The sequence below is a fragment of the Heloderma suspectum genome, chromosome 2 (genome assembly GCF_057233095.1).
Source record: "Heloderma suspectum isolate Gila_16-S chromosome 2, 16-S_ref, whole genome shotgun sequence".
In the NCBI taxonomy this organism is placed as follows: domain Eukaryota; kingdom Metazoa; phylum Chordata; class Lepidosauria; order Squamata; family Helodermatidae; genus Heloderma; species Heloderma suspectum.
Window position 1 is genome coordinate 113,726,951 of NC_139459.1, and position 13,973 is coordinate 113,740,923.

General features: G+C 44.3%; 1 protein-coding gene across 3 annotated transcripts in view; it reads left to right on the forward strand.

Annotated features, from left to right (window-relative positions):
• SH3GL2 (SH3 domain containing GRB2 like 2, endophilin A1) overlaps positions 1 to 12,008 on the forward strand; it is a 158,944-nt gene extending 146,936 nt beyond the window's left edge. For 2 of the 3 annotated variants that reach the window (XM_084832133.1, XM_084832132.1), the window contains 4 exons: positions 772 to 930; positions 2,618 to 2,721; positions 7,229 to 7,353; positions 9,927 to 12,008. In XM_084832133.1, coding sequence (XP_084688259.1) covers positions 772 to 930; positions 2,618 to 2,721; positions 7,229 to 7,353; positions 9,927 to 10,126 — 588 coding nt within the window. In that variant the 3' untranslated portion in view covers positions 10,127 to 12,008. The remainder of the gene's footprint in view (positions 1 to 771; positions 931 to 2,617; positions 2,722 to 7,228; positions 7,354 to 9,926) is intronic. The other variant, XR_014787371.1, reaches the window with a different exon arrangement.
• Positions 12,009 to 13,973: the final 1,965 nt, after the last annotated feature.

Consider the following 13,973-nt stretch of genomic DNA (forward strand, 5'->3'; position numbering starts at 1 on the left):
AGTTTACATACAAACATATACACAGATAGCAGACACACATAAACACACACATATATCCAAACAATTGTTACTCAACATTCCTAAGAGATTAGATATAAGCAAAGAGACTTAAGATATATGTTTCAGATAAGGTAAGATTAGTTCTGAATTTATGTTTTCGCTTTTGTAGATGGGACTTGAAAGGTGTTAATTCAACTTTTACCCCTTACCTATAAGACATGCACACACACGCACACACGCACACACACACATCCAGTTTATGTGTTTACATTCCTTACACAAAATTTATTATTGACAATTGATTATTGACCATTGACTGATTAGCAAAACTTTAAGTACACCTTTGACCTTGGATGATAAATTGATCATCCAACAAAGTCCCGATAAACTTCTGACCTTGAACATTACAGTCTGTAGCTCATCGTCCCTCAAATAATCCTTTAACCCTTGGTGATAGGACTTTAACTTAACATTCATCTTTGTTTAGAGATTATCCAGGCCACCTTGTGAATTAGGTTTTATATAAATTACCCAGAATTCCTTGTGAACTTGCTTGTGTCTTCCCTTAATACAACCACTACTTTTTACTTACTCAGTTCTTTAAATTCTTAATTATTAAGCATTCCCATTCTCTTACAGCTTGCCTTTTTAAAAATAAGATATATCCTGTTCCTTGTTTGGAGATGAATTAGCACTATTCTCAATAGCCATTCTTAGCAATTCCAGTTGTTAACCCTCTTAAAATCTGTGACACTCTCTCCTTTTTTTCAGCACCACCTTAAGAAATTAGAAGGCAGACGCCTGGACTTTGATTACAAGAAGAAAAGACAAGGCAAAATCCCAGATGAGGAACTCCGTCAAGCTCTGGAGAAGTTTGATGAGTCAAAGGAAATTGCTGAGTCAAGCATGTTTAATCTGCTAGAGATGGATGTGAGCTACTTCCTCTTACATCCTTTGAATACATTGTGATATTGACATTTTTGTTGGCAGTTTAATGACTTTCTAAAATGACTAACAAAAAACCAAAGAACTGAGTTTTGTATTCATGTTTCCTAGACACTCTTTCATGAGTTTGCAGATCTAGCTTTCTAAGATCAAGTCTTATATAACAAATGAATGTAAACATCCTGCTAGAAAAGTGAGTTTGCCTTGCTGGAGTTCCAAGGTCAAGACATTGGGAAATGTTTTGGCTGACTGGCCTCCATCAGTAAAGTATTCTACGTGCTACCAACTTGTATTCAAATGAGAGTATGGAAGAACCTGCTCTGGTAAACCTTGGATAGTGTTGGAGCTGGATTTGAGAAACACAGATTACAGAACAAATGATAGCTCAGCTGTGAATTCACTGAATGGCCTTGGTATGTCATCGCCAGTTGGCTTCAGATCTAAATCCAACCATGGGAGTAATAGTGACCTGCCTCTGAATGCTATTCAAGATGAATGAGATATGGTGATACTGTTATATCAGGGTGGGGAAACTCAGGCCCAGAGGCCAAAACTAGTCCTCCATGTTTCTCCAAGTAGCCACGTCTCCTTCCTCTGATCCCACCCCTTCCCAGCTTTTGTGCAGTTTTTCCCCATTTTAAAAGCTTGAAATGCCTCTCCTAAGACTTAGTTTGTGGCAAGAAGAGCTTTCAGCTACAATACGCTGGCATGTGTTTATATCTGGCCCCGCCCCCTTTGCCTTCAGCCCCACCCCTTTCCATAGGCCCCACCCACCATTGGAATGTAGCCCCCAAGAGCCTCTCTGAAACAGAATTCAGCCCTCGGGCTGAGAGAGGTTCCCCACCTTGGGTTATATGCTCTAAAGCAGCTTATTTCCAACCTGGTGCCCTCCAGATGTTTTGGAATACAACTCCCAGCATTCCTGACCGTTGGCCATGCTGGCTGGGGCTGCTGCTGCAAGTGGAAGTCCAAAACTTTAGTCTTGCATGGTCTTCTTAAAAAAAAACTAGAATCTAGTCTGCCGGTCGCGTTTTAGATGTGCAAAGCTAGCATGCACACCCACTCTCCCTTAGTAATTGAGTCATCATCTGTGCCAAGTGATTCTGTGTATGCACTCTTGCTTAGGAGCAAAAGAAGTGCCTTGCCGGACCAGACCATCTAGTCCTGGATTAGGTTGCCTGGCGCCCACCAGATGTCTTAGACTACAACTCCCATCAGCCCCAGCCAGCATGGCCAGTGGTAAAGAAACATGGGGGTTGTAGTCCAAAACATCTGGAGGGCAGCAGTTTGCATATTCCTGACTTAGTACTTATACCAGAAAACATCTGGCACTAGGTGGTCTTCCAGAAAATGGCCAATGGTGGACTATAGAAAGTAGACCTGCAGGCTACTTTCTGGCCAGCCTTGGTGAAGAAAGGTTGTAATGCACGTTTACATCCAAGTTTACATTCCAAGTTTACATCCAGGTTTACGTTACAAGTTTACATCACAGTGGTTGTAATGCAACCGTTCAAGGGTTGTAATGCAAGTTTGCATCCAAGTTTGCATTCATTTCCAGTATCCCGTTCGATGTGAATTGTACTGTATTCGCTGCCTCTTCAGTGTCAGAGGGCTGGTGCCTTAAGAAAAGCTCTTTGCATGGTAATGTTGAACTAAGGCTTTCTCTTTTCAGATTGAACAAGTGAGCCAGCTTACTGCACTGGTACAAGCACAGCTGGAGTACCACAAGCAAGCCACACAGATTCTCCAGCAAGTTAGTTCCAAGCTGGAAGAGAGGTAGTCAACAATTACAAATTGCATGTTTGCTTTTGGCGTCGAGCCAGAAAAACTGACATGAAATTGCATTGTGGTTTTGTGTGCGCGTGTGTGTGTGTTGAAGACAGGAGCAAATTCCAATTAGTTACAGGTTCCACTAAATAAAATGCATAGCTACACGTAAGGCTGGAGCATGTTACATTTCCACCCAAAACATCCTCCCTGTGGTGAGTCATCATCACCCCCACCTCCACAATTAGATCTTTCTTTAGATATGCACTTACTAGCATAGCTGCTGTCCCAGTTGCTCCCATGCCAGTAAGAGAACATGCAGAGGATTTTGCTTACATGGTTTACTGCTATTTCATGGTTAAGAACCACATAGGTGATGCCCTTTCCAGTGTGGTTTCTAATCTGATCAAAACAGCAATAAATGCCAGTGGAAGACTTGAGGTATCCTCTTACGAGTCTGGAAGAAAGCAAGTCAGTGCATGTGTAAATGGGGATGTTGCCATCACTTTCTTGAGTCTCCGTGTACGTGCTCCATGTCCTATTGGCCACTGGATGGGGCATGGAGGTTTACAGTGTGACTGCAGTGTCCAATGTTATGCCTAAACATAATGGTGTGTGTGTGCGTAGGGGGTGAGAACTCACCATTGTGGCATCTTGGTTTTGGTGGCATCCCCCATGGCAAATATAATGCATCATCCAAATCTGTAACACACAGTTTGAAGCATTTCTGGGTTTCATGGGATAGGTATTTTTGACATCTAAAAATGAAAATAGTTTACTGGGGATAGGCTCTGGAGTTTGTCTCTGACAGCCAGGTTTAGTGAAATTCAGGCTAGCATTGCATCCATCATGATTTCAGTGGTTGCAAAGATGAGCTAGGGAGGAGCACTGGGTTACCTCGGGATCCCAGGACTGGAGAAACGTAACAATACGATGCTCTCCTACAAGAAGACTTTGTGCTTCGTGTGTTTGTTCATTATATGTGTTCACGGCACTTCCACCTAGAAACGTGTACAAGCGTACATGAGGTTCCAGGCTGATGTCCCATCCCGAAACTAGCTGTTTAGTTTCAACAGCAGAGTACTACATCCGGCACCTCGAGTTTGTTCCCTGGGGCCAATGCTGGGTATAAAACCGCCTTCCTGACTTTGCATGTTGTTTTGATTGGACGAGCAAGTGGGATGCCACGACCAGTCAAGACGGGGAGAATATATCTCCGTTAGCTGTGTTGGTGGTTGCTGCTGAGGGACAATGAAGCCCTTCAGAGAGATCACTCTTTTTTATTTTCAGATTCAGAAATATGACTCTTGGGGCTCATAATACTTGCTTCAAAAACAAGGCAAGGAGTAGGGCCCTCAAATTTTTGTCCCCTCCTTCCCTTTCCTCCTCCCCAACTTTGGTAGCAGCAGCAAGCAGAAAGAAGGAAGGAAAGATTCTCCCTTCTCTCTCTGGCATCTGGCCACAAAGGCTGCAATGTTAGCAGCCCTTAGAAAACTACATTTCCCAAGGGCGACTTGGGCATAAAAAGAGGGGGAAGGGAGGAAGAGACCAATCCAGTGTGAATCAAGTGGGGCCTCTCCTGTGTCTTTCACAGGCTCGCTGTTTGCTCACTCACTTCCTTGCTTTCTTCTCCTTTCGTGACTCTTAACATATGCCATGACTCCGCGCAGTCCTGCTCCCATCTTTTTCTTTTAGTCCTTGGTAGGAATGATTGGTAACGAGACCTGTTTGGATTTTTTAAAAGTTAACGAGGTTGGAAAATTTTTAGGAATTTTGCTCCTGTCATCAAAGTTGTTTGAGCTTCTTTGAGGTAAATTTGAAGAGTTACGGTCTTGGGAATCCAATTTCCCAGAATCTGCAGAAATTTCAAATTGCACATGAGGCAATATTGGGTGGCAATTCTGGTGACATAATAATGAAATAATTGCAAAAAGGAACGGTTTTGTAACTTTCTTTTATTATCTAGGGCATGGGTGTAGATGCGGGGATTATGGTGGCCTTGTTCACCTCAAAGTCATGCGTACCTGTGCTGGACTTGCACTTAGTTCGACTTCCGATTGTTCTTAATTTGCAGAGCTTGTGGTTCACTGGTTTGTTTGGTGTGTTGTTGTTTTTTAATGATCCAGGCTGTCAGCAGTGCAGCTCTGGCTGCATGTATGTGTCTTTGCCCTTCTGGTCAGCTGTAGCCTTTGTGTGCCCCCGCAGGCTGCTCTTAACATTAGCCACCTTGGACAAGTCCACGCCGTTGCACTCTGCCAACAGAGCGTTCAGTAGAGGGTTAGTGAGCCTGGGAATCTGCACAGCCTCAGCCCCACTGCAGATGTGAACGATGACTTCCAGTTGCAGAACATGATCGCTTTGCAGAAATGCCCGTTTCCTTTTAAAGGGAGCGGGACTTTAACAAGCAGGTTTCCAGGGAAAACTGCAAAAAGTCGAAAACCACAGTCTAAGGCAGGAGTGGGCAGAAAGTAGGCCTCCAGGTGTTTTGGACTTCAGCTCCCGGCATTCCTGACCATTGGCCATGCTGGCTACAGATTCTAGGAGTGGAATCTAAAACATCTGGAGATCTACCTTCTGCCCACCCCTGGTGTAAGGCCCCAGGGCTTTGGCAGCAGGGCTCAGTCACCGTACGCCCTGTGCTACCCAGGCGGCTTGAAGCCACTGTGAGCCTGATCTCTGCTACTTTGGAATTCAGCTGCTGTGGATGGCTAGAGGGCGATTACAGTTCCCAAACCCAGCAGGATCCGGTGACCTGAGGAGCCAATAAGGTCCGATTTGCCCCTATATAGCAAGTTCTTGCAGCCTGGCTCCTTGGTCTGAGCAGCTCAGTGCTGGCTGAGGTGCTACAGTCTGCCTGGAAACCCCTGTGCCGCATGTCAGCTTAAATTTGTTTAGGGCTGTTTCATGCATTCCAGGGCAACAAGCCAGGTTTTTCCAACACTTATATACTCATCAAGGACTCCCTGACCATAGCTGAGCAGTACCCATGTTTCCTGTACCTATCTGGACAGGGATAACCTGGCTTCAGTGGTTTATGCTCTGGTAATTTCCAGATGATGTTACTGGGCCTGCCTTTGAAGATTATGCAAAATGCAGCAGCCAGATTGATAGCAGGGACTAGAAGTTCTGAACATGTAACACCAATGCCAGCTCATTTGCAGTGGCTGCCTGTATGTTTCTGAATCCAGTCCAAGGTGCTGGTCTTGACTTATAAAGCCTTACCTGGCTTGGGCCTGCAATACCTGAGGGAGCACTTCTATGGGAGTGAACCTACCTGTATACTACACTCATCGATTGAGGGCCTTCTCCCAGTGCCTCCTTGCGGGGAGGCATGGAGCATGGCAACAAGGAAGAGGGCCTTCTCGGTGGTAGACCCCCAATTATGGAACACTCTCCCCAGTGACCTCCACCTGGCACCAACATTGCCACCTTTTTGCCAGGCTAAGACTTCCCTCTGCTCTTAGGCATTTGACAGCATATGATACTGTTTTCATGAGTCCTGGGATTTCAGTTGATTGTTTAAAATTATTATGTTTTTGTACATGGGTTTTATGTTATTGTATTGTATTTGTAATAAATGAAATGAAATATAGAAATGAAATAAATATTTTTATGGTTTTAATTATTTATTTGTATTTCTTTCTTATATTTATATCCCACCTTTCTTCCATTGTGGAACTCAAGGTGGCTACATGTGGTTCCCAGGTGGTCCCCCCTCCAAGCATTGACCAGACCCAGACCTGCTTAGCTTCAAGCAAGGTGGCTGCCTCCTGTGCCTTCTGGCCATGCCCTGGGACCTTTGTAATCTTTGTAAACTGCCCAGAGAGTGTTGGCCATTGAATATAGAAATATAATAGGGTATAGAAATATAATACATGAAAACGAATGAAATGAATTCAGAGTATACATTGTTAAGGATACCTTTACAATATCTTCAGTGTAGCCTGAGAAAGACATAGTAATGGATGTCTCACATAATGGGTAAAGCAGGCCTCATTATGAATCTTAAGGCCATTGTATACATGGGCCCAGTGAGTAGGTTATATGCAGGATGAAGTGCAAGGGAAGTCCAAGCAGACTCTCCCAGCACAGGGAGCACCTCTTTGCTGGGAAGCCGGCCAGCTTCATCCACTTGGTTCATTGGGTTTTTGTGACAGAGAAGTCATGATAACAAATTAAAAATGGGTAATTGATTTAGGGCCCAAAGGACAATGGCTGTTGCTTTCACCAAGGCAACCTAGAGTCTGCATCAGCCTTCCCCAACCTGGTTCCTTCCAGATGTGTTGGACTGCAGCTCGCAGCATCCACCATCCATCCATGTGTTAGACAACACATCTGGAGGGAACCAGGATGGGGAAGGCTGGTCTACATAGTAAAAGATATACGTAATGGCATACCCGACTAGCTTGTCTGTTGGAGACCCTCTGGTTCCTTCAGGCTAGGGTTTTGCCTTTAATAGTCTTAGTTTTGCTGACAAATTGCTATAATCTAACAGGCTTTGCTCATCTTCTGGCAGGATAAAAGAGGCATCAGTTCAGCCCAGGAGAGAATACCAGCCAAAGCCCCGCATGAGCTTGGACTTTAGTGAGAATACTCAACAGAATGGAGGGATCTCTAATGCCACCACCCCAAAGCCCTCAGGTAAGAGGAACTGGAAAGGAGGGGCTGAAGACCCTAGGACAGGAAAGCTTCTCTGAGAGTTGGTTTGGAAATTGTGTTGAAGGAAGATAAGCAGTCACATGAGTGACTCATGTACCAGTGTTTTGCATTCCTGACATAATGCCCCAAAGGTGGTAAGATGCATGGCATCAGATATGGGAACACCTCATGCAATTCACCACCAGAGACGTGCACTCAGTTTCTCTTTGGAGATGATACAAACAGCATTGAAAAGCAGAGGCAGGGTCCTTCCTCTAGGTGCGTCTTCTAAAGCAGCATATATCATTTAATTATCCTTCATATTTTTCCCCACCCTTCCTCTGATATGCCTGGGTTGGCATAGATACAATTATTCCTAGCTAGATCAAACCACTTGAGAGCAAAGACAAAAGAAGAAGACACAGAGTGGGACCTGCAGAAACAAGAGCCATGTTCTCACCATCAACATCTGTGTTGACTGAACGTGTGGAGTGGGGAATGGGATTGCACCTGCTGGCCCCACTTGAACCTCTGTGCGGTCACTGGAAGATCTGAACCGAGTTCTATATGAACACAACCATATCCACACAGGCCAGGAATGGGCAATTTGTGGCCTTCCAGAAGTTTTGGCCTACAGCTGTCATCATCCCTCACCATTAACTCTGTTGGCAAGGGCTGATGGGAATTGTAGACCAAACCATCTGGAGGGCTACAAGTTGCCCACCCTTGACATAGGCTCTTCCATGTCATGGGGAACCCAATCTGAGTTCCTGATCATGCATGCAGAACCTATATATGTGGAACCCCATTCGTGCTGAATGGGTTAGATTCAGATTTAGTCATACTTAGAATAGACCTATTGAAATCAGTGGTGTGGGTAAGTCATGACTAAGTCAAGCCCCATTCGTTTCAATTACTAAATCTGGATCCAAACCAATGCATGGAGCTCAAGGATGGGGCCGGTAGGCATAATCCCACTTACACCACCATGCATTCAGCCAATGAGGATTTGAAGGTGAGAAGAGCCCTAAGTTGGCATTCTGGGCTCCTGTCCTTTTATTGAGGTTTATTGAGCCCTTGTGTGGCCTCCTTACATGGCTGGTGGGCTGTGTCCAGCTTAGTGCAAGGCTGCCATAGGGTCAAACATTAAATGTGCAATTGCATTTGTGTAGCTTTGTTTTAAAAAAATAGAGCCAGATTGGGGCAGTGGTACAGGGAGAGGAGGGGTTAACATTTCCCCACTGTACCACTTTCCTGACAAAAATCTGGCAAAGTTGCTGTTCATGATGGTAGTGCTTCACTTCTGGAGCAGAGGAACATAGGAAGCTGCCTTATGTTGAGTCAGATCCTTCTGACTAGGAACATCTAGCCCATTGTTGTCAGCACTGACTGGCAGCAGCTCTCCAGGGCTTCAGGCCAGTGGTTTTCCAGCCTTATCTGGAGACGCCAGGGATTGAACCTGGGACCTTCTGCATGCAAAGCAGGTGCTCTGCCCCTGAGCCACATCCCTTCCTGTTTGCACCTATTTATTTATTTAAATAATAAATTAATAATAAATAAAATAATAAATAAATATTTATTTATGGCCATTTTATATAGGCTGCCCAATAACTTTGTTTTCTCAGTGGCCACAACACAAAATAATAAAATACAATATCAAAATACAATACTGTAAAGCAACCAATTGCAGCATAATAATTTCCAGCAGAGAGAGCAAGAAAACCAGTTTTACAGCATAACTAAAAATACACAGGCTATAAACAGTGGTTCAAAATATTAAGATAGCAGATTCCTAAATGGCCTGGGAGAATGAGAAAGTCTTGACCTGGTGCCAAAATTATAATAACGGAGGCATTTAACATTTAACAATCAGAGATACATTGGGCAGTATCCTATGGTGTCATTAAGCAAACTGAAATAGGGCTAATAGAACACCAGTAAATCTTTCTGTTGTGCAAGCAGTTGCCCATTATGCTTGCGCAAGCAGTTGCACAATGGGTTGTACAAGCAGAATGCACAACCAGTTGCACAACAGGTTGCACAGGAGTGCTTGCACAAACATAACATTAGTTGGATTCTATTCTTGTGTATAGTTTGGAACCTAGCTTCCACTAGCACAATGTCATTTGCACTAATGGAATGGCACAGTTGGGTACTGTCCATTGCTCCTAATCATAGAAGCTCCATCTGTCTGTTGTGGTTAATACCCATTTTGCCAATAGTGCTTTTCCTAAACTGCTTTGTGTCAGGCTTCCCGATCCCCCCAGCACACACACTCAAGCAATCTGACAGCAGTGACGCTTCAACCTGGGCGACCCTTCTGCAAACCCCACCCCACCTCTGTCAGGTTCTCACGGACAGCTTCCAGCCTCCCTGCCTGCTGAGGCCAGACCAGCAGGGAGTTGGGTGATTCCCCCTGGCTTTGCTCTGAGAACTCTGACAGAGATAGGCTCACACAGACTCTGACATTCCAGAGACTGAATAGGCCCAAGCCCTTCCAGGCTACTTCTACTCAAATCTTGGCTATAGCCTACAAGGCCCTGACACTTTGTTTTTGTTTTCCCCTTTCTTTGTAGGTTTTCCTCTGGACCAGCCATGCTGTCGAGCTTTGTATGACTTTGATCCAGAAAATGAAGGGGAGCTGGGCTTTAAGGAGGGTGACATCATTACCCTCACAAACCAGATTGATGAAAACTGGTATGAAGGGATGCTAAATGGCCAGTCGGGCTTCTTCCCTATCAATTATGTGGATATTCTTGTTCCTTTGCCTCGTTAGGATGGCTGAGTCACCATGTCTGAACCCCCCACTCCCCCCTAAAAAAGTCATGTGTTGATACCACTGCTTTTAAATAAATAAGTAAATAAATAAAATGGCTGCCTACTCCACATCCCAAATTCAAGCTGCAGTGGTTAAAATAGTCATCAGGCCCCACAGACAATCTTTGGTTTTTGTGTTGTCCTGCTGCATAGTGGTGATGCGTGGTATCTTCTCAAGACGGTGCAGCCAGGCACATGGGATTTTCCCATTACATCCATGGTTGCCTCAGAGATGTTTGCACAAGAATGGGGTGGGAAGATGGTGGTAACTATTGATGTGGCTCAGTGACAGTGTTGTGGAAGGGGAAACACTTGGATTATTTGGGAAGATAAAGCATATCACCATTCTACGGCCATTTTAGTTCTCTCTAGGAATTGGAGGGGAAATGCCCGTGATCATTCCATCTTTCCCTTCCCACAGGATGCAGTTTATGCAGGCCTAACCAGCTTTTTGTGTCTTATCTCAAAAACGACTGAGTCCTGTCCTTGGAGAAACAGCAAAGCATATATTCTGTTTTCTCTGCAAATGTGATATCACTATTCTGTACGTGCTGTTGGCATAGAACCAGCTTTTATATATTAGATCAGGGATGGGCAGGGTGTAGATTGGGATCCACTGTTGCATCTCTGAATGATTTGCAGTAAATGGGCAAATATGTCTGACTCCCAAATGTTTAACAATAGCAACAGCAAAATGGCTTTTTCCATCTATATTAGGCTGCTGAAATGAAGAGAGCTGAGGATAACCAGGAGTGAATGCTTGTGATAAAGGACTGTGGGTTCAGCTCACTTCTGGTACCGAAAACATATTCCTCTGCTCAGAATGTGTTTGGAGGCACTCAGTTCTTTCATTCTAAGCATATGTCTCTTGCACCTGGTTCTGGCTGGTGGATCTTGTGGTCCCATTAAAAAAAACAAAATACATTAGACAAGCCTGACATCTGCCCACCCTTGTACTACATTGTTAGATAAAGGGCTTGTTGAGGTTAAATTTTCAAAGAATCCAATGGCCAGGCTAGGAAAAGTGTAGGACCATAAGCCCAGTATGGTTGTTCAGAAACTTTGAATATAAAAAAACATAATGCCAGCAGCAAATATATGATGCCAGAAGAAGGAGGAAGAGGAGGAGGAGGAGGAAACTGTTCTCACTTTGTGTTAAGCAGCCTTCCCCAATCTGGTGCCCTCTAGACTGCGACTCCCATCATTCCCTGTTAGCATGGCCTTTGGCTGAGGATTATGGGGGTTGCAGTCCAACACATCTGAAGTGCATCAGATTGGGAAAGGCTGGTGTAAAGTCTAGGCACAAAAAGAAGCTTATAATTTTAAAACACCAAGAGCTCTTATTCTACACATTCACTAAAAATAATAATGAAGAGCAACTCATACCCTGTATGTTTATTTTCATCTACCTTGTGTTCTTTGAACATCATTTGTGTATATTCTGCCCTCAATGAGGACTAAATAAAAAATAATATTTGTGTTGAGCAATTAAAGCGACATGTGGCTATATATGCAAAAAAAGTTTGAGTTACTTTTCCCTCCAGGGTCTCCCGTATCTTCTCTTCTAGTTTCCCTTCTACTCCCTGCATTTTGTGTATATAGTGATGTGTCTAGCTAATTCACTGTTCTTTTTGGTAGCCTCTGTAAGACTTGGTTTAATTTGAGTTACCCAGAGTTCTATTTATCTATATATACCTGTACAGACTCTTCCTGCGCTGCTTCAGATCTGCCACTTCAGTATTGCACCATGTGGAATGAAGGCAATCGTTTTGCTTTTAATGTATAAACTGTGTCATGCAAAGCATTGTTATTTCAAATAAAAATGCTGACTGACTAGCCAGAATGGTTGCGTGTGCCTTTTCTTTTTCATCATCATCATTAATTTGCCTTCAGGACCAGCATTGTCAGGCACCTGCCAAGGGTCCACACCTCATCAGGGACCCCACGGACAAGAGCCCCCTCAACCAGTGGAGCCTAATGGCTCCAATTTCCATTCTGCATTTCAGTCAGAACCAGCCAGAACTCTAAAGGAGTTATCCAAGGTGCTGCACCCCATCCCTCAAATAGTGGATCCACAGCCCCACTGAAATTGGAGCCACCAGCCTCCACTGCCCTCAACCTGCTCCTCCTCTTCAGCACGGCAACCTGCCTGCTAACCCCCCTCTCGCCCTGGTCCTGGCCCAGATGGAGAGGGCAAAAAAGCAAGCAAGCAAACAGCAGCAATGGGGAGAAGGGGTAGGGGTAGCTGCCACCGCTTGCTTGCTGGCTCGCTGGCTCAATTGCTTGGCAGGCAAGCAAGCAGAAATGATGAGGAAGAGGAACAGCAGCAGATGGTTATGGTGGCAGTGAGGGAGTAGCCTGATGGAGTGAGGGGAGCTCATTCAGGGTGCCTTGCCCAAGGGCTGCCTAAAACATGGAGCAGGCACTGCTGTTGCACACACTAGCACAATCTCAGTTCCTAGGTGAGTGTCATCCTGGCTGCGAGTAACATGGGCAACATCCTAATGCCAGATCGCACTGCTAGTCTGTATTGCCCAGTGTTGCCTCCTCTCTGACTGGCAATGGATCTCCAAGATCTCAGGAAGAGGCCTTCCCCATCATTAATAATTGGGGCGGGGGGAGGATGCAGGGAACATGGCACTCCTAGGCTGGTTTCACACAACACACCAACCTACCCAGTGTGGGTTGTTGTTGAACCGTGGGTTATCGTGTTCTCTGATCACAGCGTGTTTTCAGCAGGGTAGGTTATTGTGTTGACTTAATGCAGTGCTTTTTCCATAGGATGGGTTATCATGTTGTCTGAATGCAATGCGTTTTCTGCAGGGTGGCTTGTTAACCAGTCTGAACAACCCAGATGTGTTCTAAAAGTGGCTTGTTTGAGAAAAATAAACTACACTGGTTTATTAACAAACCACCCTGTGGAAGATGCGCTGCGTTCTGACAACACAATAACCCATAGTGGGTTAGCATGTTATGTGAACCCTGTCTTATTAACATGTGGTGGTCTTGCCCCTTAGTAAAAACTGTTCAGAAGGCAGTATTGGCTCAAATATCGAAAATAACATGCTAAAGCATACCATATGATCTTTTTTAAAGTTCATTTGATAACGTTTCTGGACACAAATATATTCCACAAGCATCTGGTCACACTCCTGTTAGTAGTGTCAATGATGGAAACAGAAAAAAATTGGAAAATGGCCTCAGAATACATAATTGGAAGAGGGTTTAAAAGAATTTCAAGTGACCACTCTTGTAGAAAATTTGACTAGCTAGAGGTACGACCAAGCAGGATGGGTTTCTGGTGACATTTTATCAATAAAAAAGCCTCGTATGATAGACCACCCATCACTCAAAGGTTGCTCTGGAAAGACACACTAACCTGATAAAGAAATAATCTTATTCCATGTGCACAAAAATGTGAATATTTGGAGAAAGGGCACACAAGATGCATTTATTTGAGAAAAATGCACACAAAACTGCATTTTGGCAATGTAAAGTACTTGGGAGGATATGTGTATGTTTAAAAGTGTGCAAAAATTCATTAGGAAAAATGTGTGCAAATGCATGGATTTTTTAAAAATAGAATAATTGCAAGATCATGCAGAAACAGGACCAAATCCACGTGACCCTAATAAAAAAGCAACCCAACCGAGACAGAAATTGACAGATCTGTCCATCCCTAACCCTAGCGTGTCTCTGTAACTGTTTCTGCAATTTTGTTATAATGGGGACAGAAGGAAGGCACAGGAGAGCTGCCTGCAGCATACAGCCTGGGAAGCCGGCAGTGTGATCCAAACAGGATGAGA